The sequence below is a fragment of the Anarrhichthys ocellatus genome, unplaced genomic scaffold (assembly GCF_004355925.1).
Source record: "Anarrhichthys ocellatus isolate YVR2014 unplaced genomic scaffold, GSC_Weel_1.0 scaffold42, whole genome shotgun sequence".
NCBI lineage: Eukaryota > Metazoa > Chordata > Actinopteri > Perciformes > Anarhichadidae > Anarrhichthys > Anarrhichthys ocellatus.
The window spans coordinates 1,730,583-1,757,707 of NW_022280072.1; the positions used below are offsets into that span (position 1 = coordinate 1,730,583).

At 43.0% G+C, this 27,125-nt stretch overlaps 4 protein-coding genes and 2 non-coding genes across 12 annotated transcripts in view; 3 read left to right on the plus strand and 3 right to left on the minus strand.

Moving 5' to 3' along the window:
* dnm3a (dynamin 3a) overlaps positions 1 to 7,546 on the plus strand; it is a 22,639-nt gene extending 15,093 nt beyond the window's left edge. For both annotated transcript variants that reach the window (XM_031868300.1, XM_031868301.1), the window contains 5 exons: positions 3,556 to 3,667; positions 4,294 to 4,455; positions 5,160 to 5,383; positions 5,456 to 5,614; positions 7,156 to 7,546. In XM_031868300.1, the coding sequence (XP_031724160.1) occupies positions 3,556 to 3,667; positions 4,294 to 4,455; positions 5,160 to 5,383; positions 5,456 to 5,614; positions 7,156 to 7,189 (691 nt within the window). In that variant the 3' untranslated portion in view covers positions 7,190 to 7,546. The remainder of the gene's footprint in view (positions 1 to 3,555; positions 3,668 to 4,293; positions 4,456 to 5,159; positions 5,384 to 5,455; positions 5,615 to 7,155) is intronic.
* A 1,960-nt stretch (positions 7,547 to 9,506) lies between these two features.
* On the minus strand, positions 9,507 to 11,878 carry pigc (phosphatidylinositol glycan anchor biosynthesis, class C). Of its 2 annotated transcripts, XM_031868487.1 has the most exons (3): positions 11,790 to 11,878; positions 10,845 to 11,076; positions 9,507 to 10,740 (listed from the first exon to the last, which is right to left on the minus strand). In XM_031868487.1, exons 2-3 carry the CDS (start codon positions 11,070 to 11,072, stop codon positions 10,084 to 10,086), a joined length of 885 nt encoding a protein of 294 aa, XP_031724347.1. In that variant the 5' UTR covers positions 11,073 to 11,076; positions 11,790 to 11,878; the 3' UTR covers positions 9,507 to 10,083. The 2 variants fall into 2 exon arrangements, with proteins under 2 accessions (XP_031724347.1, XP_031724348.1); XM_031868488.1 differs by lacking the exon at positions 11,790 to 11,878 and having other exon boundaries at positions 10,845 to 11,721.
* A 770-nt stretch (positions 11,879 to 12,648) lies between these two features.
* Positions 12,649 to 12,767, plus strand: LOC116395038 (5S ribosomal RNA). The gene has a single exon (XR_004213496.1). It is a non-coding gene; the product is annotated as a 5S ribosomal RNA (ribosomal RNA).
* Positions 12,768 to 13,518: 751 nt separating this feature from the next.
* Positions 13,519 to 13,637, minus strand: LOC116395039 (5S ribosomal RNA). The gene has a single exon (XR_004213497.1). It is a non-coding gene; the product is annotated as a 5S ribosomal RNA (ribosomal RNA).
* A 398-nt stretch (positions 13,638 to 14,035) lies between these two features.
* Positions 14,036 to 18,743, minus strand: tmed5 (transmembrane p24 trafficking protein 5). The gene is made up of 4 exons (XM_031868489.1): positions 18,400 to 18,743; positions 17,839 to 17,936; positions 17,517 to 17,703; positions 14,036 to 16,350 (listed from the first exon to the last, which is right to left on the minus strand). Exons 1-4 carry the CDS (start codon positions 18,586 to 18,588, stop codon positions 16,132 to 16,134), a joined length of 693 nt encoding a protein of 230 aa, XP_031724349.1. The 5' UTR covers positions 18,589 to 18,743; the 3' UTR covers positions 14,036 to 16,131.
* Positions 18,744 to 19,828: 1,085 nt separating this feature from the next.
* Positions 19,829 to 27,125, plus strand: part of suco (SUN domain containing ossification factor) — a 39,642-nt gene continuing 32,345 nt past the window's right edge. For all 5 annotated transcript variants that reach the window (XM_031868239.1, XM_031868240.1, XM_031868241.1 and 2 more), the window contains exon 1: positions 19,829 to 20,075. In XM_031868239.1, the coding sequence (XP_031724099.1) occupies positions 20,023 to 20,075 (53 nt within the window). In that variant the 5' untranslated portion in view covers positions 19,829 to 20,022. The remainder of the gene's footprint in view (positions 20,076 to 27,125) is intronic.

Genomic DNA, 27,125 nt, shown 5'->3' on the forward strand with positions numbered 1-27,125 from the left:
GTGTGTGTGTGTGTGTGTGTGTGTGTGTGTGTGTGTGTGTGTGTGTGCGCGCGCACACGGACTCAGAAAAAGGGAGTTCTGTTCTTGTCACCTGAAGTGTTAGTGATGTTTTTAGAAGGGTGGACATGTCGGAGGAGCTAAGGGAGGAGATGTCAGAGCGGCGTTTTGTCCTGTCTTTGACCTCTTCCATTCAACTTTGCCACCAGGGCTGAAGGGATATCCAGCGGGCACTGCAGCGGGGGTAGTTTCTAGTGTATGCCAGGCTGTTGCAAGGTTTATGTGTGTGTTTAACAGATTGAGAAAGACAGAGAGAGACAAAGAGGGAGCATAAGAGAAAAGAAAGAGAGAGAGAGAGAGAGGGAGAGGGAGAGAGGGAGAGGGAGAGAGGGTGCTTAGGAGCTGGAGCTGACTCAAAGCCCGGCTGATTGTACCAGAGCATGTGGGCTTTGTTTATAATTCTGTGCTATGCTGCATTCGGACACACAGACTGGATTGGTGTGTGTGTGTGTGTGTGTGTGTGTGTGTGTGTGTGTGTGTGTGCGTGTGTGTGTAGACCACAGCATACCGACGGCAGGCTCATTAAGCAGCTAATCAAAGCCAGAGAGCTTGGATCAGAGATGAGGCTGCTCTTGTTTGGAAAGAATTGCTCGACTCACCACAAAAAGGAGGGAGAAAAGAAGAATTGGAAGGGTTGAGAGGAGAAAGAAAGCAGGAGAGAGAGAGTGAAAGAGAGAGCGAGAATATTAGAGCCATCGGCCAGGAATGTGTCAAAGTCTGTCCTGTGGCGCCCCCCTTTTCCTGCGCCCTAACTCTCTCTGTTTCTCTTTCTGTATTTGTGTGTGTGTGTGTGTGTGTGTGTGTGTGTGTGTGTGTGTGTGTGTGGCAGACATTGCAGTGGTTTTGTCCCTGTCTGACAGTAATCAAAAACCTCAGGAAACTCTTTAAATCTAAAGCAGTCAAGGATCTGTGCAGAAATTCCTCAAGATGAGTGAAAAAGCTCACGCCGGCTACGAGCTGAGGAGAGGACAGCGAAGTGAGCGATAAATCAGCGCAGAGAACCTTTTTAATGTGCGCTCGCTGGTGTAAACGAATGTCAGTGTCCTGATCTTAGTGTAATAGCACTCTAGTATTGTCATTGTTGGCCTTGTTCCCCCGTCTGTTAGCCACCACGCCCTGACTTATTAGCCCAGCCATAAGCTCACAGACTTGATCTTTCTGTCTCTCTCTCTCTCTCTCTCTCTCTCTCTCTCTCTCTCTCTCTCTTTCTCTTTCTACTGCTGCAGTTTTATCCTCTTTCTACTTCTGCTGTCTCTTTCATTCTCACACACACAAAAGGTTTCACATATTTGAGGTTAATTGCTATGTGTTCTGAATGTGAGAAGGGAACAACAAAAGGGGGAAAGAAACAACCGAGTGATTAAAGAAAAATGTTTAACAGATGGGCCGCAGGCTGCTCCAGATCCTTCGCCTGTTTCTTACTTTGCTGTGCTGCCGCCAAAGCATGGAGTGAAGAGGGGAAAGAGTGTAACATTGAGGAAATAGATGATGGAGATAAGGGGATAAGATGCAGGTCATCTCAAGCACAGTGGGTTGGAACTGTGTGTGAATGCGTGTGTCTCTATGCCCTTAACATTTGTCAGTGAATCGTTCTCTCTTTACATTCTTTTGGATTGTATATTATATTTTCCATTGAAAGGATCGTACCAAATTTTGGGAAGACTGATGCATAGTGCATAGTGAAAATAAAGAATAGACTCTATAGGAAATACACAAACATATACACAAGCTTTGTTCAATGCTACATACAACTTAAATACCACCAGACTAAAGCATCAAGTATAGACCATCATAATGTCGTGTGAAGATTAGAAAAAAAGAAAAACTGGGTGTAGTGAAGCTAATGTAGAGCCGCTTCTGCTGCTTTATAAAGGTGGTCAAATCAAAAGGCAATAAACTAGCATCAGAGACATTAAAGAAAATTTAATTAAATACTTTTTTTTTTTCAATCTGTGGCTCTCAACACAGGGGGGACTCTGCTGGGGCCCTTTTACACACAACCAAGTGACCTGTGTTCCCACTGTATCAAGTCATTGACTCCGGTCAGCCAGTGCCCCATTTAAATAAGCTGCGTCTACATTACACCAGGCTGGGATTTTGTCCCGCTAATAATTTTAACAAAATGTTGCATGAAAGCTCCGACAAATCGATTTATAGAATTACCGTCGTTGGCAAAATTTGTGGGCCTGTGAAGCCCTTTGAGGTGACGTACTGTGATTCGAAGCTCTAGCTACATAGTTGCAGCCATCAGCATTACAGTTAGCAGAAGGCTAAATTAATAGCAACATCTTCTCTCCATCTCTAAAACGCTTCGGCGATATTGACACATTATTATTTTCTCTTTTTGATAAGTCCGTCTCCATTTTGTTTTGGGTTGCTTTGCAGTGTAGGGAGGCACAATGCTGGAATAGTAACTTTTTTTCCACCGTTGAATCAGGGTTTCACAGTCTGAACCGACGTGCAAACGTATCTTCATTTGTAGAACAGTTAATAGATCGCCCTCTCTCTGACATGAACTGGGATTAGCTGTGATTCAACAACCATTTGCTGAAATGTAATGTGTAAAAAACTGCCTACTCCAGCTTTATTTGTTACTTTTATGGAAACACAAGAAAACTGTACAAATACAATCTTGTCAATGAGCAAATATGAGTTGAGTTCACATGTTACACACAAAGCAACCTTGTTCCAATAACAGTTGACTTGTGTACAAAGTGAGTCAAGAGTGAAGAAGGGGGATTTAAAATCATCCACGCGGTCTCGGTTCCACTTTAGCTCTGACGTCTTCTGATAAAAGGTGACTGGCAGCTCACAAGATTGATGATGATTAAGTTTTTAGCACCACTAGGGACTACTTTCCTCTCTTCCCTTTAAGACGTGGAGCAACACTTGTTCGGTTTCACCTGGAAGTGAACATGTTCAGAAAGAGGAGACGGCGGATAGCTGAGAATGACGTTGTCGCTCGGCTGAAACTGTCCCACGCATTGTGACTAAAGCTGTGTCTCCATCATCTCCTCTGAGTTTACGAGAGAAACCAGTAATTACATGTCATTACTGAAAGGTCAGGGTTCTTCTTTTTGGTGACGCTTGTCGTATCATTCAGCACTCTGTATTCAACCTGTGGATGATTTCAGTATGTATGTTCTCAATGGGTCAGTCTCCCCACAACTCTATTTGTTGAAGGGATGTACAGTTGTGAGATTGCATACTACGCTCCACATACTCAATATCGGTTAATGTACTTTTGTGCGAGTTGGCATTGCATTATGGGATATTTATGCCGACGTAGTGTCCATACTACAATATTTCACCAGAAATAGTATGCAATTTGCCTACTATTGGCACACTAAGTTTTCGGACGTACTAAAAACAATCTCACATACTGTTATAGAGAAATGAATGTTGGTGTGTAATGTTTGGACGCAACATCTGTATTGTGGAAATAGTGTTGTTACTGGCCGGAAAGACGTCTGACAATGTTTTGCACTGAATTTGCAGGAACGTGTATAAGGACTACAAGTGCCTGGAGTTGGCCTGTTGCTCTCAGGAGGAGTTGGACAGCTGGAAGTCGTCTCTGCTGCAGGCCGGAGTCTACCCGGAGAAAGTCACCGTCAGTACTCCGACCCGCTTATTCAACCCGATTAGACCCACCCCTCACCGTAGCTGTGGGGGGAGCTGCACCTGTCTGCTCCTTACCTTTCTGCGTTGAATGCACTCACTGACTCTGCTAACGCTTAAAACGCTGACCATAACCCCTCACCCTTCTCTCCGTGTTCCCCCTTCTCCTCCCCTGCCAAAGCGAGAGAGAAAAAAGAAAAAGCCAGTCCCCCACCCCTTCCATCTCGCTCTGTCGTTGGCTCCTCAGCACAGCATTCTTGGCCCATGATGTCACTACAACATGTGTGTGTGTGTTCTCGTCTGTTTCTAATCAGCAGTTCCTCGTCCCTCACTCGCTCCCCCCTTCTCTTTCTTCTGCCCACCTCCCATCTCTTGTGTTCCCTCTATTCTGCTCTCCCTGTTCCTTCCACAGTGGCTCTTCACTTCTTCTCGTCGCAAGCATGCGCGCATAACGAGATATTGAAAATACACACGAGACCGTATTGAACATGAAATTACCGGCTGTGTTACCTCGCTGCTGCACGTTTCACTGCAGTCGGTTAAAACAAAATGGACAATCAGAACATAGAGTATGTTGCAATCACTCCCCAACTCCCATCTGGTCTGTGTGTCACTCAGGTGGACGGGCGAGGAAACGGAGCTCCTGAGAACTTCAGTGACCCTCAGCTGGAGCGTCAGGTGGAAACCATTCGCAGCTTGGTGGACTCCTACATGAGCATCATCTACAAGACCTTCAAGGACTTGATGCCAAAGACCGTCATGCACCTCATGATCAACAGCGTAGGACATTCACACCAGACTCCTCACTTTTAATCATTTCCCCTTTCTTTCTTCTCGCCCACAGCCCAGCAAAACCTGCTAAAAGGTTTTTGAAGTGGCTTTGTTTGGCGTTAATCTTCCCCATAACTTGGCCATTAGAATCTGTATTTCTTTGTCTATCATACAAGTCGTCACCATTTGAAACACTATTTGCATATTCCAACTACTTGGAAAAGTCCTTTTTAAGGGAAAAGTCCCTTTTTAAAGGTACAGTTCACCCCAAAACCAGAAATACAGATTTTTCATTTACCTGTAGTGCTGTTTATCGATCCACAGCTGTGAGCAGTTTTCTGTTGGAACTATTTTCTTTCAATCATCTACATGAAACTGCTCAGAACGAGGTCTGTGGATTATCTAGAGTAACCGGGTCAGGACTTCTGGAAAGAGACGTTGCTGTTGAGTTTTTCCAAATGTACTTTTTGGCGAGTCAGTTTCATATAATGTAATTATATTGGAGAGGAAAAAATGATCTCCATAACAAACACCAAAACAATCTGGATTGATAAATAACACGACGAGTAAGAGGGAAAATACGTAATTTAGATTTTAGGGTGAACTGTCCCTTTAAGAATTTCGGGCCATAATCTCCCAAATCGGAGTAAACTATCAGTTTACAAAGTGTAACATTTTGACTTGTGGCAGCTGTTAATAATCCCCCTCTGTAGGTGAAGGAGTTCATTAGCTCCGAGCTGCTGGCCCAGCTCTACGCTCTGGGAGAATGCTCGGCGCTGATGGATGAGTCACCGGAGCGGCAGCGGCACCGAGAGGAGGTGCTCCGCCAGCACGCCTCCCTGAAGGAGGCGCTCGCTGTGGTCGGCAAGTTCTCCACCTCCACCTGCACCACCCCCCTGCCTCCACCCGTGGACTCCTCCTGGATACAGGCCTCCAGGTAGTTGAACTACACGCGATAAACCTGTGCTTCCTGTCGCCTGTCACTGAACGCTCTCTTATTCCACCCCAGCCCGACCGTCCGTAAAAAGTCTGTGACCAAGCCAGTGGTGTCTCGCGGCCACGCCCCGTCTGTCCGCCGGGTGCCCGCTCCTCACACCGTTTCCAAGAGCGGCGACGGCCTTGGGCAGCTCGTTGGCCAGCCCAGCCGGGCTCCACCTAGTGTGCCAAGGTGACTCAGAAACCACACGACCGCAGGCCCTGAAACCAGACCGGTTACATTAAGATGACTTCCCATCTGTCACTCAAACATGCACTGACATATATGCATACACACACAGACACACACACACACACACACGATCAAACCGTCTGCTTCGGGGGCAGAGGGAGTTGTTATTTGAGCTGGGTGGGGGTCTGCTGGAAAAATGTGTTTCTCATATTCTCTTTCCCATCAGTAGACATGACTTCTCTCTGTGCAGCTTTCTACCAGAGCCAGAGACAACAGGCTGAGCGCTCTATCAAGTTTTCATCTTTCTCTCCGTCCTTCATCTCCCCCTCTTATTCCCTCCTTCTAGCATGCATTTTGTTTTATTGCCCTCCCCAGTTTCCCTCATGCAGTAACTGTTATTTTCCCTCTCTCTCTCCCCCCCAATTCTTTTTCTTGTACATTTCTTCACTTCTCCTCTTTCACTGGTTCCTCCCCTGCTTTTGGCCGGTCTCTCCTTCTTCTCTCCGCCTCATTTCCTCTGTGCTCTCCGATGGTTCTTTAGGTTCTTTCCCGCATGGTCTCCCTCTTTCCCTTCCTGACTCATTCCATCCAACGTCATGCCTCTTTTTCTCACTCAATCGCTCTCCCCCCTATAGATATACAGTACGTGGGGCATGAGCTTGCTTCTATAAGTTTATTTATTTTTTCTCCGCCATATTTATTTAAATTAAGTATGCTGACACTACAGGTCATCTATTGTGCAACAATCCAAATGTGTGACATAATGGCAAAATCTAAAAGATATGTACATGGAAACTTGTAATGCAGTGCTCCAACATTTGGAAAAGCTGCCTGCTAAATTGTACATCTCTCCATCTTTCTAACCGACTGCTATGTTATAGTAATCTCTAATAACCATTATTTCTTCGCTTTTCTTCCCCTTTTTTTTCCTCGTGCCAAACCCTCATGATTCTCCATGTTTTACATGGCATGTAACTGTTTTTGCAAGTTTTCACATCATTTTCATGACAAGCCTCTAATCCCGGGGTCATGATAGGTTACACCCATAGAAATATATTTTATTTCTGTGTTCACACCATCGGCCTCAAAGCTGTTCACTGAAGGGCCAACACAAGTTTGCAGCTGCAGTGGAGACGTACAGTTAGCCTGTTTTTTTGTTAATTTATTGATGAAATGGGCATATGAAGCTGATGTGCTGCTATTTTTATGCTATCCGGTGTTAGAACTCACAGTTGAGCGAACTGCTGCACAACTAGATTAATAGATTATGATGATGAGGGATCAGACATTATTTCTATAATCAGTTTGTCAGGTCTGCCGTTAAGAAATCTACAGTAGAAGAATGAAAGATGGAAGAAAAAACAAATGCAATGGTGGATATTGAATGGATCTCTGTCGATAATACAAGAACAAAGCACACTACTGCATTTAATTCCATCTCTCCTTGTGAACGATATTATAAGGCATTCAAGTGATTGTTCTGTTAATATTGTTCTATTATACTGAACCATTGAACCTTTGATGTGACCTTCTCTCTCCAGGAGGCATCCGCCATCTATCCCAAACGGGAAATAACGGTCCTCTCTGCTCTGAACTCCATTACCCATCAACCCCAGCGATCCTTCCAGCTGCCGCTCACTGCTGCCCAGAGACACCCATGACCTGTGTGATGTGTAATCCAGCTGAAGCACTATGCTGGGCTTCTCTGCGCCTTCCTTTGGGAGCTGCCGTCTGCCAAATCCACTGAGCCTTGAGTCTGTTTTGTACATAATATCATCGGCCATAAAAGCCGGAATGTGCTCGACTGTGTGCCGACTTTCCTCAAGTGCCTGAACTTTGTGTAAATAGAAATATCAATTTTGAGTTATTCTGCTAAAAGAGAATACACATGCACTATTTTCTCTGTTTTATGAATAAACAGGTTATATTTTAGAACGTGTTCAAGTTTTCTGTGTATATCTGCAGTTTGCTAACGAAGATCCAAGAACATTTAAGGGCCCTTGTGGGTGTTGTCCCAGCAAAAATCATGATAGCTCAATTTCAGTTATGTCACAATTAAACTCTATTTATCTTGAGTAGAATTCAGCAGATGATGTTTAACAGGAATTATCAGATGTTATCTCTGCCCAACTGTAGCCTCAGTTACATTTTGGGTTATTTTAATTACGTATAGACAGCTAGATAGATTTGGAAGTTGGATTAATACATCAAATTATTATTACATTATCACTTTTTTTATTTAAAGGTGTAACATTTAAGTTAAGCTATTGCATGTGCATACATTTGGCCTCAGAGTAACTTTAGTTCCTACCTGGCATTGTTTGCTGGGGGACAGGTGTGAGTGTAACAGACGCGGAGTAAGTTGTGAACCCAAAAGCTGCAGAGAAGGACTGCAGAAGACCACTAAGCATGAACCTAGAATTACAATACAAGTTTTTGTTTAGCGTCTAAAAATATACAATAAATATATATATATTCAAGGTTGTTCAGGTTCTTTTGGCTTATAGGGCTCCCTGACAGAAATATTTGGGGATCCCTGGTGTATGTGGACCACTGTTGGTTATGCCATAAATAAAACATTATCTAAACAAACAGAAAAAATAATCTAATTAAAAATATAATTTGCAATCATTTGTTGGTTAAGTATCTAAAATATATAATATATGATTAAAAATATTGTAAATATGATTAAAATGTAATTTGGAACCGTGCAATCGGTGACGCACCATCACCACCACGCACTTCCCCCTCGCACGTGGAGGCCGCACACAGTCAGGCGGCTCGACTGAACCGGATGTTGAAGTCGCGCTTCATCCCCTGCTTAATGGCGCCACCGCAGCGTTTAAAAACCACCGCGAGGCACGCGGTCACGTTTCGCACCACGCCGGGGAGAAGAGAGGTGAAGGTACGACACCTAGCGTCCACACACACACACACACACACACACACACAACGTTTATACTGCACGTGCGTGTCTCCATTCATACTTTCTGGAATCCACTTTTTTTTTTCACAACATGGGTTTCTAAGACAAAAAGCTGGTCTTAAAAACAGTAGTTATAGCTCTGGTGTGTGTTTTTAATGTTTAACTGACAGCTAGAATGAAAACATATTAATGTTTATATTGAAACATAACAATTCCAGTATTCACATTGTAATGTTGAATAAAAGGAACACGATGAGTTATCGACTCTACCTTTTGTTAAATAAATTGTTACTATGACAGAGGGAGAAGTGCTGCTCTGCTGTTTTATAAAAGCTTTCAAAGCAACGTGACGGTCACACAGGTGTTTCTCATCAACCGGCAACGCCTCTGTGACGTCACTGACCCTAGTGCGGCGCTGCGGCGGGAATGCAACATGGCCGTCGGTCCCAACAGTTCACAATAACTTAAAACAAATAAAAATAAAAGCAAACAAGAGGGAAATTACAAGACAAAAATAAATAATGTAACAACACAAATGGCCAATCACGGTTAAAGTGCATAGATATGCATAAAGATAGAGCGATTTTTACATTGTATACTGTTATTTCATTTACATATTCAGCAAATATAGGAATAGTTAAAAATATATATTTGGCCATAATAATAATTATTCCCAAACTCTTACTTGTCCTCCAGTTGAAGACCAAACTTTATAATTGCATATATTCTGAATATTTTGATCATTATAAATTATACGATATTGAAAAGCATCTCCAAAGCTCCTCGTTAATCTACAAGAAGAAACAAGTACAAATACTCAAATTAAAGTTAGACCTTTGATGTATGAAGTTGTTCATCATTTTAATACCTTTAGCCTTATAGGAGGAATTAGAAAATAGAGGTAACTGGTTTTTAAGTGCATTAGTGGTGTACTGCAGCAGTTTTCTGCTGTGTGTGATGATCAACAGAAGCAGGTTTTCATGAGTTATACTACATTATTAGAAAGCTGTCGGGTTCATTATAAATAAAATAAAATCTCTCGTTATTGTCATTAATTGCTGAGCAGCGAACTCGCTGAAAATCAGAGATGAATGCATCATGTACCACTGAAAATACATGAATTAATTATTGTTGCATTACACTCCCACTGTTGTAAAAATGACTGGTAATCCTTAACTTTTATATTAAATAACATCTCACTGTAGAAACTTTTCTTTATTACAAAACCCTTTAAATTGTTCATTTAAACTTCCGTTTCATATTAACAGTTTGCAATTCACCGGGTTAAACACAATGCATCCGTCCATTCATACACGACACCAACAACACACTGTACACAACCATAAAAAACATGGAACACCTCCCACAGATTATTAAAACATCACAAGTCAGCATCTCTTGTTAAATTCAGAATACTTATGAAGCTAATAGCAGCTTGAACATTAGAGTATAACAAGTTGTCATGGCTGTCCAAACAGATGTGGACCGCCGATGAAGGAGTTCAGTTCAGACGACCGTCATGTGGTCCTCTCGGCTCGGTCCGCTAGTGGCCGAAGTGGCCGAGGTCCTCGTGGATCTCCGCCTCGTCCCAGGGCCCCTGGATGTTGTCCTTGTGCCTCTGCAGTCTGACCAGCAGCAGCGGGCAGAGCAGCGTGACGCTCCCCAGGGCCAGGGCCAAGAGCACGGCTCCGCCTGGCCACTGGGACCCCAGACCTGCCACTCCTGCGACGCACACTCCCACACACACCCCGGCGAACTGGCCGGGGGCGCTCCCCCTCAGCCTCTGCAGCAGGCAGGGCCACAGGGCGAACACCAGCAGGGCGCAGGTGAGCATGGCGAAGGTGTGCAGGGCCCCGGGTAACCTCGAGGCCAAACACACCGAGGCGAACAGGGCGGCGTTCAGGGAGAAGCTGCCGGGAGGTGATGGCTGGGCGTATGGGAACGACACCAGGTGGGACAGCAGCATCACGGCCGACATGGCGTACACCGTGTCGGTGCTCACGGACTCCGTCAGCGTCTTCAGAACTGGCGAGAAGCCAAAGGTGAAGGAGAGAAAAATGGTGGCGCTCTGCAGGTCAGCCAGTCGGGTCCGGGGCTCGCAGCCGGATTCGACTGGAGCTGGCAAGGCTCGGTGCAGTCCATAACCCAGCAGGGCGCAGACGAGGCTGGTCCACAACAGCGTCTCAGGGGACAGCAGACTCTGTGAGGACAGCAGAGATATGGAGGAGTTATGCATTTGATATATATTTTTAAAAGGGCACAATGTGCTCTACGAGGAGCCGTAGATCTTTCTGGAGCCTTTACCTGCTCCATGTAGAGCCACAGGGTGATAAAAATGGCCACGCAGGACAGCTGCTCTCCGACAAAGCCCGCCTCTCGCACCACAGCCCAGTAGCTGTACTGCCGGATGCCCTCGTTCCTCCGCAATTCCTCCAGGAACCGCTGGTCCACGTAGTTGTCGGGGAACGCCTGGCACTCCCACAGCACCTTCCGCCAGGGCACAGCTGGACCTGGGGCCCCGTCTGGTCCCATCACCCTGAAGACAGTTTGCAATCCACCGGATTAAACACAATGCATCCGTCCATTCATACACGACACCGACAACACACGCACAACAGCAAATATAGATGCATGTAGATTAAAGAATAGCAAAGGCTACTTGGAGACAAAAAACCTGACAATTTAAAGGGTATACTTATAAGGATTACTCTAATATGTAACCACATTTTAAATAATTATACATATTTTAACATCACTAGGAAACATATGCGTGTGTGCTGGAGGAAATAGGAGCCTGGGAACATCTGGATGAGCCCGTATTGTGCTTATCCACTGCTTTGAGAAACAATTTCGAAGTCAACATTTACCATTATTTCACCAAACACGTAAACTAGCTTCACAGACGAAGCTAGACTCTGTGTGAACGAGCCGGTTTGTGCCAATGTATTTGAGCTTTTACGTTAGCTTCGAAGCTAACGAGCTTATCTGTCGTGTAGTGAATGTCTTGCGTGATTTTAACAGATCTTTGAATCATACTTTGTGTTGAGTTTGCGGTCCAGGTTAACGCATCTATTCTGAACAGGGTCTCAACGGTTGGCCGGTGCTGCTAGCATGAAGCTGTCGCTACTTCCGGCTTTGACTTGACTATAAAACCAGACGTGCCTTATGTAACAGTGTGATTATGGACAACCATTGGCGATCTGTTAAACAATCTCCACGAATATTTAAAAAATAATATTTCTGACCTACCTGTGATGGTATTTTATTCGGCGCCGATGCTACAATCTCCTTCTGTCATTATACCGGAAGTGAATCAATGTATCATAGAGCTCACAGCGCCCCCTGCTGGTGGATTGTTTTAAAGACGAAAGGCACGTTGTTGATGTTTTGTTTTTGTTTTTTCTTTGACGAGGTGTCTGTGTGGACCATAAGTAGCCCCTATCCTGCAGAAAACATGAGACTGGCCAACCCACAGATGAATGCCTGCAAAAAGGTAACTCATGTATATTTATTCTTATAATGCACTTTTAAATACATTTCAATCAATCAAAAAATGTATTTGTCACCTAGTGGGCACACATGAAATGCAGGGACTTAAATACAACACCAAGACATAAAAACAATCACTCTCTAAAAATCTCCACTAAGTTAAAAAAGATTAAAAAACAAACAAGTTTGCACTCTTACCATTTAGGAGAGTGATAAAGGAGTTTGAATTTATTGTTTTTTAGCTAGTGGAAGTCTGAGATGTTCCACATGGCAGGAACAGAAACTGTAGATGTAAAAAAATTGGGAACAATAAGTAAGATGGATTCTGCTTCGTTCTATAACTGATTGTTGTTAAGATCCTACAGATTTTGATGTGCAGTGCCGGTTATTTCGCTGCAGACGTTAACCCCCGTGTCCAGTACATTTCTGTGTTTGACCGTGAGAGAGATTGATACCAGCAGATAAAGAGAGAGCGAGCACAGACTCAGCGCGTTGTTTTTTTTTTTCTATAATCGTCATTTCCAAATAACTGCACACGGTTATCTACAGAAACATAACCACAAAATGTCTTTCGTCGCTTAACACTTAACTCAAACATCTTTTGGTGGGCTGTGTCTTCGCTTACGGCCATACCACCCTGAACACGCCCGATCTCGTCTGATCTCGGAAGCTAAGCAGGGTCGGGCCTGGTCAGTACTTGGATGGGAGACCGCCTGGGAATACCAGGTGCTGTAAGCTTTTATTTTTTCCCCGCTCCTCTTTACAAAACAGCAGAGGGCGCTGGAGCTTCAGAATGTCCTGGTTCTGTCTGAGTGACACCTTGAGGTGGTCTGTTATTAGCCTGTAGTCAAATGATTTTGTAACTATGCACCATTTCTTCTAAAGGCTAATCTGAAATTAGACAAATTGTCTCATGAATGTGATTAGAAGGGCTTTAATTTTGAAATGCTACATCAGAATGTCCTGGTTCTGTCTGAGTGACAGCCTGAGGTGGTCTGCTATTAAGAATGAGGTTCGGACCGCCTACCTCATTGACATACGGACAGCGCCATACAGAAATAAATTTAAGGTGAACAGAAATGTAGAAATAGATGTATTTATTTATGTCCTGTTTAGGTATCAACTTTTATTTATTCATTTCAGCATTTAAATATTTCTGTATTTATTTCAGCATGTATTTATTCTTTTATTCATTCATTTCCGTATTTCTACATTTATTTATGCATTTATCTATTTATTCTTATATTTATTTATACATTTATTAATGCATTTATTTATTTATACTTTAGAAATTTTTCGTTCTCCATAGCCGACAGGCAGACACAATGGAAGTGGTCCTGGTCAATGGATTACATCACGTGACTTGGTACTTTTTGATATTGTTTATTTCAAAAATGACGATAAACTCTCAAAAAAAACGATGAAGTTCTCCACCGGAGAAGTTCCAGAGCCTCTGCTGTTTTGTAAAGAGGAGCGGGGAAAAAATAAAAGCTTACAGCACCTGGTATTCCCAGGCGGTCTCCCATCCAAGTACTGACCAGGCCCGACCCTGCTTAGCTTCCGAGATCAGACGAGATCGGGCGTGTTCAGGGTGGTATGGCCGTAAGCGAAAACACAGCCCACCAAAGGGCTTCTTATAGAGGTTTGAGTCAAGTGTCACGAAATGTAATATTGTGATTATGTTTCTGCTTTTGTGTGTAGTTTTAGTTCTAGAGCAGAGGATCGGGTCGTGTCTCAACACGATCCTGGTGTTTCCAGAAGGACGGGATCATCAACGCAGCGTCCGACGACCAGAACAGCTGCAACAACCACTCCTTCTCCTGTCAGTTCTCCCGGGCTGCTCAGCGAGTGTCTAATCATCACATCTCTGCAGCACCAGATCCAGAAGACGCCGCCGGGTTGAAGAAGCCCGAGCTTTCCTGAAGGTATCTGCATAAAGTTTGATACGCTGCCTCCAAGTACGGTACAACGATTCAAGATCAGCAGGAACACACAGAAGTCAGAAAGAATGTAGGATTGTTTAATTTATACACATTTGCAACTACAGGACATTAGTTGAATAAATACATTACTCTTCCCCCACTGCTCCACGAGAGAAGTAAAAAAATACTTCACTGTTGATCCAGAAACTTTAACTCAGTAACTTAGAAATACTTTAAAAATATTTGTAGGCTTTTATTTTTGTAGGACAGATGACAAATAAATCAGAAACTGCAACTTCATATTACTAATCCATCACTTATAGAATCTCAACATACAGTACTTAAATTAAACACTGACGCCACCACAACATGATGGTCGTAAGCACTGAGGATGAAGATGAGGATGATGATGATATCTTAGACATCCTGTATGTTATTCCAGGGACCCACAATACTGACACACTATCATTTCAAAACAATCAGACTGCTCAAAGTTTGGTTTTACAGCACTTCCATTGTAAGGCTGTTTAAATGGAGACACTAAAGGTGAGAAAAGGTACAAAAATAATATATAATCAATACCACTAATAAACAATACTTACGGCAATTCAATTCTTTTTTTGTATTGCAAGTTTTCTGAAATGTTATGTTTAAATATGCGAATGAGGCATCTTTTAATATGTGCTAATTTGCATTGAATAAAGCAAGGTTTCATTTTGTTGTCAGATTAGAGTCAAATGTTTTTATAGAGGGAATTATATCACCGATCATATAGCCATAAAAAAATATATATATATATATATATTTTCTATTTTGTCCATGTTTTCAGGAATAAAATGTTGAATAAATCTGGCTGAATTATATACAAACAAACCCCAATCGACAAAGCAGTCAAATAAATGTGTATTTTTGGATGTTTTCTTTCCACTAGTCTGAAAGAAGACATGATGTGGAAGCAAAATAGCCCAAAATCTCACAACTGACCGGTGCATGAAAAACACTAGAAAACCAAATGATATAAAACCTCTTGAGCAGCTCCTTCACTCACTCACACACACACCACAACAAACTGTGGCCCTGATTAACCCACAAAACAAACTTTGGGGCCCATTATGCTCTAAGAATATAAAGACAAAAACAACGTTGTTCTGTGGCATCCGAGGCAGTGCCTGAATATCAAACGAAATACAAGCATTTTAAAAAGAATGCTGTCGGAGTCGCGGCAGCGAACGGACTCGCACTCATTGAACCGAGCGGTGTGGTAGTGGTCATGACCTTCCAGGTGTCGGGGAGATAGAAATAGACCCGGTCACAGGAGAGACAGGCAGGCGGCAACGTCTTCACACAGTAGGTGGCCGTAAGCAGACACCCGTCAGCAGCAGTGAGGCTTCACAGAGGAGGGCGGCTGCCATCCGGGCAACGAGCCACCGCGGAGGAGAGAAGTGCCGCCGTCGGTAAGAGACGCCGGTTCCTTTTTCTCCTCCTCCAGTGTTGGCATGAGCCGGGAAAGTGAGACTGGATTTCTTGAAACATAAACGTCCGTGGCAAAGTATTCTAAAGACCTCACAGACTGGCAGCTAAATACAAGCCACTCAGTCATCATATAAACACACAAAAGGTACATTTATGAGTACAACTTCTTTAAAAAGGGGAATACTTGCTGATATACTGATTGCACTTCCAAATCTTATTTGGCAGAAATATAAAATCAAATTCTTCAGACACCATATCTTCATCTAGTTTATCTCAAATAAAAACATGTCCAAAGAAAAAAGGACATTCATTTGTTTTTTTGCTGTTGTCCACTGGCCCAGTAACTTAAGGCTCCGTTAGAAAAACATCACAAACGTGCTCGTCGCTTTCTGTGACGTTAGGGAGGACTATAAAACAATATATACGTCTTAAAGAGAGACAAAGGGACTTTTCTTTCTGCAGCAAAGAGATGGTTTGTAAAGTAGACGGGGTGATAGTTCTAAGTTGTTCCCTGAAACTTCAGTGGGCTGAGAAGCAGAGCAACAACAGAAGTGCCTTTTGTTATTAAGGATGTCAAAATGTCTGTTTGTGTGCATGTGTATAGAAGACATCTTATGTTAAAGAGATCTGAGGGGTGTGTGTGTGTGTGTGTGTGTGTGTGTGTGTGTGTTAGTTTCTCTCTCCATCCTTCCTTTGGGAGGGTGGTGTTATGTACGAATTTTCCGTTTATCTTCAAACAGCGAGCGGACCAGGTAGACCTGAATCCCCGAGATCACCATCATAACGATGACGTTAACCACCGACCAAAGGTTCACCCGGTCGAAGTTGCTCTCCTGGATGTTCCTGTCGCGAGCCTCGAACGCCCGCAGCACCGTCTGGATGTGCACACTCTTGCCCAGCCGAGCCTTCACGTTGTTGATGGTGTCCTGAGGAGGAGAGAGGAGACACACGGGTGAGTTTGACACAACCAGACTTAATCTCCACAGCGGCTGCACCCATTCCCAGTCTGGGACAGGGGGGACGGGGAGGGGCTCTGGCTAGTTTGTGATTCTTAAATTAATCACAATCGTATTGGGGGTTGGAAGGGGAGGAGGATGCCACCAATGGCCGACTCATACCCACATTCTACATCCACTGAGTCAGACTAGATTGACAGAATCTGAGAAGACAAATTATATACTTTGGTCCTGTTATGTACTTGACACTAAACTCACTAAATGCAAAGCAGAGTGATCAAAAATGAGGACTGAGTTTGTCAACAGGTCAGGTGTGTTCCGCCTTCCATGGGAAACCAACTTCCTGCACAGCTGGGAGATCCATTTCCTGTCTTTAAAGCCAGTGAGTAAGTGAGGCTGATGTGACTTCTGACACAAATTCAAAGGCAGTTCCTAGTGACGGGGCGTTGCAGGCTATTGTGGTGCAAGCTGAGACAATTGGCTTCCCTCACCCGATCGGTGAGAGTTCATGTCATTGTGTATTCTTGTGACAGTCTCCTGACTTTGCATGTGTAAGGGTTTTTTTCTGTGTCCCTGGTGGGTTTGCTTTTAGCCGCGCCAACATGCGTTTCCGCCTACTGTCTCACAGCAGGGGGTAGCTGTGCCGCGCTGCTGTGGTCCTGCTTGGTAGCAGGACGACCAGGGTCAGAGCCCGTGACCGTCTCCTCCTACGAGATCAAGTGTCCTCAGCGGTTCAATGCAATGTATTTGTCAGCTAGTTGGCGTAGCTTCATTAGCGATGCTATTCTTCAATAAAACAGTCTGATCAACAGGATAAACGGACATACAAGTGGATTGGTTATAAAAAAAAATACTGCAGGGAACAATGGTGCAAACAAACAGCCACAGCGAGCTGAAAAATGGCTGCAGGGCAACTACCTGCCTGTTGGGTCACTTTGCACTGTCGATTTCATGCTAAGAGCATCGGTGGCACAGTGACAATTATTTTGCTGGTGGACAAGAGAAGGAAAGTCTGAAATAACCTTCTCACTAAAAAAACTATTACACAACTACTCTGGAATGGGTTGCAATGTCAAAATCTATATTTTTCTGAATAGCATAACATCTGTGTGTCTCAGACTGGCTGCATCCCAAACCATGATGTCTTCCAGCTTCATGTCCAGCATGTCCGTTCCCTGGACGTACTCCTTCCAGTCCTCCACCGCTTCATCATCTTGGTCCATGTTGTCCAGGATCAACTCGAAGAAGACTAGCTTCTCGGAGACGGTGCTGAACGTGTTGTCGAAGCACAACATGTAGTCTCCGTCCTCGGTGTCGACAACGCTAGAGGGAAGCACAGGCAGTGAGAGCTTGCAGATGTATGTGTGTAAAAAAAAAAATGCATGTTACAACTGCATTTCGTTGTGCATCTCTGTGTTGCATAATGACAATAAAAAGATTCCTTAAATCCTAACATACGTGTGCACTCCATCTGACTTGTGGTAGTCACTGAACACCACTTGGGCAGAAGGAGACGTGATGAAGAAATCCACATCGAGACCTGCTCCATCTAATACCTGCGGGATGTGAGAAGTAAAGAGGACAGAGGAAAACATCAGAAAAGAGAGAGACGTGGAAGCAATAAGCCACAGGGTGGTAGACACTACAACTGAGTACAAGGTGTGTGATTTATTTCTCCCACAGCCAAGAACAAAGAGCAACTGCCTGACATCAAAAAAAATCAGCCTCATTCAGCTGTCAGCTATACACTGACCTGCTTAACAGGTTTACTCGAGGTGTGCCCCCACTGGCTCTACTGCTTAATACAATATTTGCATTTCACATTAAAGTATGCCAGTGTGGTTTGCTTTAATTGGATCTGTAAACGGGAACAGTAACCACAATAACAAATAAGTTTAATGTGTTCTCTCTCTTTGGGTGTTATCACTGATGTGGCAGACAGACACAGAGCTAGTTTGGCTTCACTCACATACCTTTTAAATTTCATATCCCAGTTTATGTGAGTATATTTATAATCACCTGATACTCAATCTCCAGAGAGGCATCTTTCTTCATGGTCTGGAAGAAGCACTCCTTGCGACCGGCTGGCAGCGTGAACGTGAAGTCTGAGTCCAGAGACTGAGAGAAGGAAGCCAGCACCACGAACCTCTCCGAGACCAGAGCGACCAACACGGACAGGACGAGCACGACCACCCGGAGTACCTCCATGGTAAAGCCTGCGTGTCTTTAAAAAAGTCCCAAAAAGAGCCACTACGCGGTGTTACGGAAGCTAACCGCGGTGTAAATAAGCGGGTTATGTTCGCCCAAAACTTCACTTCTGTGTGAAAATGTTCTTCTCACTTTTAGTACTGACGACTTTCGAAACCTCAGGACCCCGCCTGATAAAAAAGAAAATACACATTTTACTTGTTACTTCACACAATCTCAGTTCTATTCACCATTTTATTTCACGTTACTCTGATTAATATGATGTATTTATAAGTTGATATACATCAGACAACCAACGATTTCAAAAAAAGAAAAAGTGCAGGCACATATTTAGCCAGCTTCTCGAATTGCACTCTGGGATATGTAGTTATCGTATTCAACGTAAGGCTAAACCTTCACAGGGGTAAACAGAAGAAACCGTAGATAGTGTATTTAGACATAAAATTCGTTGTTTTAATAATATTGTTATTTCACAATACAATGTACAAATTTATTAAAGAAGGAAAGGAGGATTGACAATATATAAATACACATATAAAGATGTGTATTTTGGGGGTTCAAGATGTTTCTATGCTAAATAAAAAATATGTATTATTCCAGTTTATTTACGTTTTAATTTGAATGATCTCTGGAATTCAAACTAAAAGTTTCAGACCCATTACATAAAACATAAAAAAATAAATTGATAGATAATGATAGATGATATTTATGATAAATATATGATACATATAACACAATTTAGCTCCATTGCAATCGGCACTAAACAACGAATGGTTTGTTTTTGAAATACCTTTTTCGGGATGTTCTTAAATATACATTTGTGTACTTTATGAAAGTGTTGAAGGGGAAAGTACACAATGTTCACATTCCTCACCGCATTCCTCACTGCACACCTCATCGAGTAATTTAGACTTTCACATGTATTACCAATTTACAGAATCAAAGGTTGCAGCATTAGTCATTCATATTGAAACGTTTGACAGCAGAAGATTGAGCAATAGCATAAGATTGAGCAATAACATTTTAAATGCCGCGTGCTTTAGTGGTTTTAGCTTGTCAAGACATATGTGACGCGTTCTGCTTCCAGCTCATCCTTAGTCCAAAGGGGGCGTGTCTCGTCAAATACCGTGTTGCTGCGTGTCCTGTGATTGGCCGACGTACACACAGCTGCGATTTGATTGGTCAAACCTAGAGAAAGGGTTGAACATACCGAGAGCCAGCTACCTCCGCCACAGCAGTCGCTGTTCAAGCCGAGTAAGAAGCGGACGATTTGTTCCGCACAATGAAAAAGGAAAAATAGCACACCTTAAGTGTAGGTTTTTAGCCACAGAAGACAGTTGTAGTTAACACGAGTCCTCGGCCAACAGACAAAAGCTTAGAAGAGATTAGAAAAAACTCCCAGAGAGCGAGGATGTTGGTCCCCGCGGGAAGATAATGAAGAGGCTGCGCGTTTTGTTGGTGTGCCTCATTGTAGCTCTCCTGTGCTGGTAAGCTAATATCTCCATCTCCATCTTCGTAAAACCTTCAGTAATTACACGTAAGACAGATGACAGCCGTGTCAGCAGGTTGAACCACGTTTAACGACAACTACACCCCTCCGTCACGTCGCTTTCTGCCGCATTATATCCGCCTGGCATCAGTGTTCAGTGACATGAATCCTCCATGCTACACGGCTACCGTTACCAAGCTAGTTACAGTGTTTAATTGACCTGTAACGTTGTCAAAAAGAGGAGCCTTTTGCATGTTTTTTGTCTGTACTTGACACAGCTGGTTGATAAAGTTTGTTGTTTACTTGTGTTTTTTTAGTGGTGTTAGCTAGCCAGCTGTTGAATAACAGCATTAAGCTAGCTAACCCTAAAGCAGTGAGCATGGGCTGTGAATGAAAACGTTACTTATCTGATGGCTTGGGACGTGAATAACTTAAATAAAACTAAGAAATAATAAAGCGACGAGCTGCTTTCTCTTTGAGATTTAAATATGGTGTAATTCTAGCTATCCCCTTCAAATAACCATTATTTTAAAATAGGTTATTTATCAATTAATGGACTAAACCATCTTGAAAATTCAACATCAGCTAGAAACACCCAAACTGATGTCTTGAGATTGTTTAGTTAGTTTGGGCATCACATTTGAACCCACAGTTACTAAAGTTCAGTTACTAAACGGATCCATTATTACATTCAACAATGTAAATACGTTTCATTATGAAAACATGGTGTGTGTAGTCTTCTATCCAAAGCACTCGCACTTGTTTAATCTCAGAGGACAAGGCAGGTAACAATAATACGCAGAGGGTTTGTGAAATGGGATTAGCGGTCCAGCTAACATGCTACCTTTAACCAGATTGGTGACTCAGGAGCAGCTAACCTTTCATCGTGTGGCCTGCGGACTGTTTAGTCTTTCTCCAGAGCTGTCATGATATATCACCATGACATTCCCTGACAGTGTAGATGGTGTATGTTCTTTGGGAGATCAAATATCTTGTTTAAAAAAGATTATCCTCACAGCATCGTAAACAGATTTGAATGCTCATATTTTATTGAACACGACAAGGATGGGATTTTTGTAAGGATGTAATCAATAAGTAACACTGTCTCAGGTACACAGTCTGGTGTGGTACCTTCATGGTATTTGCAAAAGAGACGCAAACTGGTTTTAAAGTCTAAATAATTAGTCAGACTGAAAGGAGAAATACGAGCTCACTGAAAACAGCCCCCAGGTAAATCCTCTTCTTACTCTGTTTGTAACCTTTGTACTCTTTCTTTTTTTTTTTCTGAAGAATGACCACATTCCCATAGATTAGAATATTTGAGAAGAGCTCAGATAAGATGTAGCGTGCCTTTCTGTCTTATAGCAGGCAAACAAAGTAGAAAGAAGAACATGAGAGCATTGAAACACAGCAGCGTGAAGGTCAGTGAAACAGGAAGACCGACTGAGGGATCAACACATTTGTAGTTGGTCATTTAAATTCAAGAAGTTTCCAAGGGGAGTATTGAATTAAATTGAGACAGCCTTTCCTAATAGTTCATACGTGATTACAGCCTTGCGTGTTTACTCGCTTAAAACCTCGGTGCACTCGCTCCACTTTCTAACAAACTACCTAATGACCGAGCAACCACACGCATACTTATTACTGATGCAAACCCCTTTTAGCGTGCTGCTGTCGGCTTCTCACTCCTCTGTGCCAGCTCTCACACTTCCCGTTGGGAACAGGGAATGCAGTCCCTGCGGTGATCCGAAGGTTTCCAAGGCAGCCGTAATTTTAGGCAGAAAGGGGCTCTGTATCGGGAGGCTGAAGGCTGTGAGGGGCGGGTGAGGGGTGGAGGCATCACTCTGTCGTCGTGACTGCAGTTTTTCAATAACCTTGTGCAGATTCCATGCTTTTCTTTGCTCAGTGAAGTCTCTGTACATTACTGTCAGACGGATGGAGGTGCTCAGCTAGAGGTCTTTATGTTGTGCGTGTGTGTGTCACGCTGCCGTCGGCGGGTCTGTCGACATCAGCATCACTGGAGAAAGTGTGCATGTGTACTTGAGTGTGTTTTGTGTACACACATTTCCAGCCATGGTAATGATGGTTTACCACGTACATTTTTTTATTTTTTTTTCTCCTCCGTTTGGAGTTTAGCTTCTAGACGTCGGCTGAGTGTGGTGGTGCGTCTCCTCTCTGCAGTAACACATTGTTGGACTTTCTCTCTGATAGCTGGCATTTTCCGGCTAATTCTATAGTCTGCAAAACGACCTAAAATAAACAATTACATTTATTTCTACAGGAGCAAGCACCATCTCATTCTGTCCCCCGTGTCATAGTCATTAGTTTCACAGCCATTTGAAGATTATTGTTATTATGCAACACGATTAGCACTCATGAGATAAGTCTGCAGCCCACTGTCCAGCTGGGGACTTCACGTTTTAAAGGTGCTGACTCACCTGGTTGCTTAGTGCTTTTGCTGCTGATTGTTCTTCCATGTAATTAAAAGACTTTGATGTAGTTTAAAGTGCTGGAGGGTACTGCTGTGTGTCTTGTGCTTATCATACCCAGAGAGCTGTTTTTGTGTTTGCGCTGTATGTTTCGACACCAGTCCGGGAACAGAACACCGTAGGGTTTAGCCTGTCAGACCTATTTCCTCTCCTAGGTCATCTATAGGATGAGGCGCTCTATAGGGGCTTTCATCTACCCTCTGCTGCCGGAGCGGGATTTCCCAACTCATGGCTTCAGTTGTTGAGCAGACCCCGTCTGTGAACCTTTGTTTAGCAGCACAAATACTTTTAGATTCAAAAAGAAAACCAGAAGAAAGGCCACAATGAGTTAGCAAGCTAATGGCCTTTATCAAACACAGCATTAGCTGAATTCCTCTTCACTGCAAACACATGCACACACACACACAATGAAATGTTTTGAGTAAGCAAACGTTTAATACTTCTTGTCTCCATGCCCCTCTGTCTGAATGGTGTCCTCTGGTACTTGCTCAAAGGCAACGTGAGCACGATGCAAAGGAGCCCAGGACGTAGTCAGAGGACCTTCTCGTTGAAAGAACTATGCGTTCCTTTCAGTTGTGACCACATTGTAAACGTTCCCCTTTTTGGGGCAACTGTTGCATAAGTAGATCCGCCTCCTCATGCCCACGTGTGCAAGTACTGCTTGTGTTTCCCACCAGTAGACGTCCAGCAGCGCCTGGACTGGGAGGACAGGACAGAAGATTTGATGCTCTAAATGAGACACGGAAACACCAACGGTTACCTCACATGACTGATCAGCTGCTTCTGCTGTCCATGTCTTCCTGGTTATTCACATCAATGCTTGTCTTTGTCTCCAGACAGCATGAAACTGCTGACAAGAATGAACCATTAAAACTTGCCCAATTGTGAACAAATTCCTGAAGACCTCTCTCCATTGTTCTTATGGGTGAGATAACAACTTGTCTTGTTCACAACCTCTTCTTCTTCTACTCCGTTTACGTGTAGATAACAGCCACGCATAGCCTTTAGTGACAATTTATGTTCATAACTTCACTGTAGAAGACTTCATTCCCTCCAAACCAGCTGATGGAAATGCGCCTAATTTGCATTTTTTTTTTTTTTTTTTTTAATTTTTTTTTTTTTTTGCAGCATATAAAAATCTGCTTGTGAACTATATGGAAACACAGCTCGTGAAACAGGGGAGGCTCTGTGGGAGTTTTTGGCTGTTCCAGCCCTGAAAGCAGAGGCGGGAGGTTTGGACTTGAAGCCGGCTTCGGGACATGACGATGTCGCTCACTTAAGCCTTGTCCTTGAAGCTCATCAACTCGTTGCTTTGTAGCCTTTACGGTCCTGTAGTGCCGTGTGGCTGCTGTGATGTGCAGCGTGTGCGTCTACACATGCTTGTTTTTATTTCTCCCCTTCGCCGTGCCTTCATCAGACCACTCCTTTGTTGTGCCGGTAATATCTCACATGTCAAGGTGTAAACACCTCTGGTAAATTTCCCTAGTTGACCTATTTTGACTATTTTAACCGCACGTTTGCCTTCATGATGAGGTGGTCAAAAGAGAGTGATCAGTAAATAGTCTAAGTCCAGCTGGAGGTATTGAGATCTATTGTCTTTTATAGTCTGAAGGACATTTTTCATATGAATAGTGAATGAGTTGCAGATGTCTAAAGCTAATACTTACTCATGCATAAGCACCAACATACGACACAGTCACGCTATGCAAGTCATGAGCATGTGGATGCACAGATAAGAGATGCATCCATTCATGATATTGTGTTCAAGTCTGTAAATGATCTTATCATGGAAATGATTAAATGAACCCACACAGTGCAGAGCGAGGAGTCAATGTATGTTTGTTACTAAGTGGTTACCTGATTGGCTTCTTCTGGACTAACTTTCTGAGCAAAGATACAGCAGCATATCTCCGCTCTCACCTCAGTGGTTTCTACGCATATTCATTTAAAGCAGTGGTGAACTTTAAAACAATGGAATTGGATGTGTTTCTAAAGCGAAAACCAAAAAAGCCCCGGGGCTCATCTGTTGGAGCCAAAAACCAGCAGAATCCTCCTCAGCAAGTAAAACCAGACAACTGCTTACTTGTTGTTTTTCTCTAAGTTTAATCAAAGCTCATCACATAATGTGTCTGTCTGCATTTTCAGAATTCAATTTATAAAACCAGATCAGATTAATTACTTGATCAGCGGGTAAAAGTATAGATTAAATAAAAATGGCAAACATTTGCCGGTCTCATGCTGGTTATTTGTTCTATTTTATATCATTTGTGATATTAAATTTCTTTGCAATTATTTTTTAATTGATGGACAAAATAAGCAATATGAAGACATTGCTCTTGGTCTTTGGTAACTAAAAACAGACACTTGTCATTAGATTTAACTTGTAAACAGTATAGCTGGAAATCTATGATATATTAAACAAGCAGTAATAATAGAATCAAATGTACTTCTGGATTGTAATCCTCTGGATACGACTACTTGTATTTTTGTGACTGGGTCCGATCAGCTGCCAGTGGGTGCATCGCACCATGTGACTTATGATTTATGGATAAAAGCTTCTGTTTCCGGGACTGTTGGCTCATAGAGACCGGAGGCTTAATAACTGAGTCCATCTCTGTTGTTGTAGCAGAGGTTAGCGCTACAGGCTGTGTGAGGAGACAGAGCTGGACCGGCACTGCAGAGCAAACCATTGTTCCTGCCCACTGGCCATGAAGGCTGCGAAGGCTGCCGGCTTTCCTGTCTCCCCGCTGCATGGCTCCACTCTGTGTCCATGCTCTACGCTGGCAGCTCTTCACAACGTGAGACACGTGAAGTAGTGCGAGTGAGCCTACACTCGAGGTAGATCCAGTGCTGGGTGAAGCGAGTACACTCGGGTGTCTACGGTGAGAGCTGAGCCGCAGAGCTGGGCGATCAAAACAATATCGAACGCAGATCGCAATCCGGGCTATTCTGTTCATTACTGATTCATCTGCAGATACTTTCTCCAATTAACAAGCTAATAAAGAAATGACCAACCCACAGCCGAACATGACAAAAGAAGTCCAAATAATAATAGTTACAAAATCATTTTAGAGGCTGGAGTCAGGATGTGGGAGGGTTTCTATTTGAGAAATCACTGAAATGATTCATCAATTATCAAAATAGTTGTTTTTCTGTCGATCTACTAATTGATGCGTCTAAAAACAGCTCAGCTCTTTAATTTTAATTCCAATAGATTTTACATATTTTATTGTAATTTTCTTCATTTATCTTCCTTGAATTTTGCAATAATTGCTTTTCTTTTAAATTTAAATATGTTTATGTTATGCACAAATACAAAACCAAAGAAAATTCCTTGTGTGTGTGATACTCGTCAGCTCTTCTTGCATTAACGTTTCCCTCCATAACTATAATGAACATACGATGCTTGTAGTGAGTATTGCTTGTGTGGTGCCTGCTGAACATCATCCAGTCAGACTGAAGTTTATACAATAAAACAAAGTTTAGTTTTGACTTCTCACAACTGTGAACAGAATCATTGATTTGGTCGAGGAAGAATTCTTGGACTCAGACTTCATTAGTCTCTCTGATCTTTTTACATCTGCTTTTTGTTTTTAGTTAAGGCTCAAGTCAACAGAGACAAAGTATCTTCTGTTTCAGTTATGTGTCCGTTCATTTTGTCTCTTACTTCCTCATGCTCAAAATAGTTTTGAAGTGTGGTGTGCAAAGGTATATCTTGACCTTGCAACTGTGTTCGCTGCACATCAACATATTTTTGAGTCATGAACCTTCATTACATTCTTGCAGATTTGTTACTAAAGAGGTGGACATGAATTGTTGCAAAGCTTGCAAAAAGAGTCAAATTTGGATTCTCTTCTTTACTTCCTGGTCAGCAGGACCTTCTCTCCAGGATCCTGTTGCTTGCATAATGTTTTTCTGGGAATAAGAAAGTCAGTGAGAGTTGAATGCATGCCAGTAGCCGGAGGCTCAGCGAGCGGTTAGAAAGAAAATGCCACTGTTGGATAACCGTGCTGTGAGGGAGGAGATTGTTTGGTCTTAAAGGTGGAGACTTGCATCAAGACGACCAGTACAGATATGGTGTGTGTCTGCCTGTGTGAGGAAAGGGCAGAGAGTTAATTAATGTGACTATTGAACAACTGAGCGTTCAGCTCCAGCTTGTTTTTGTGGTTCTACACGTCATTTCAACTATTTTTCTCAAAAGCAATCAACAGTGCAACTTGTTTACCAGGTTTTTAATTGTACGTTGAGGGTCTAAAACCATTTAAGACTTGAAAACTTTCCATCTCAAGTTGTTTTAACCCGTCTCTAGACATCTCTGATACCCGGATGCTGTGTATTCTCTGAGGTTTTGTTAGTTCATTACACTACAATCCGAGGTTGCTTTGCTTTTTTCCTGCCAAGTCACTATTTCTCCATTCTTGAAAATGCTATGGTTTCTCTTCTCGTCCCCTCCCCCTCTCTGGCTCGCTGCTCTTCTCTGTTTACCTTCTAGTTACAGTCCAGCCTGCTTGAATAGTGTGTGTGTGTGTGTGGGGGGGGGGTCTCTATTTCTCTTTCTT

Excerpts from the sequence above, each read along its gene's own strand:
- tmed5 (XM_031868489.1), bottom strand. The coding sequence starts at position 18,588 with ATGGAGGTACTCCGGGTGGTCGTGCTCGTCCTGTCCGTGTTGGTCGCT. Across the intron at positions 17,937-18,399 it reads CTCTGGAGATTGAGTATCAG|GTATTAGATGGAGCAGGTCT; the intron begins GTGATTATAAAT and ends CACATCCCGCAG. Across the intron at positions 17,704-17,838 it reads AAGTCAGATGGAGTGCACAC|CGTTGTCGACACCGAGGACG; the intron begins GTATGTTAGGAT and ends GCTTCCCTCTAG.
- pigc (XM_031868487.1), bottom strand. The coding sequence starts at position 11,072 with ATGGGACCAGACGGGGCCCCAGGTCCAGCTGTGCCCTGGCGGAAGGTG. Across the intron at positions 10,741-10,844 it reads TGTGGCTCTACATGGAGCAG|AGTCTGCTGTCCCCTGAGAC; the intron begins GTAAAGGCTCCA and ends CTGTCCTCACAG.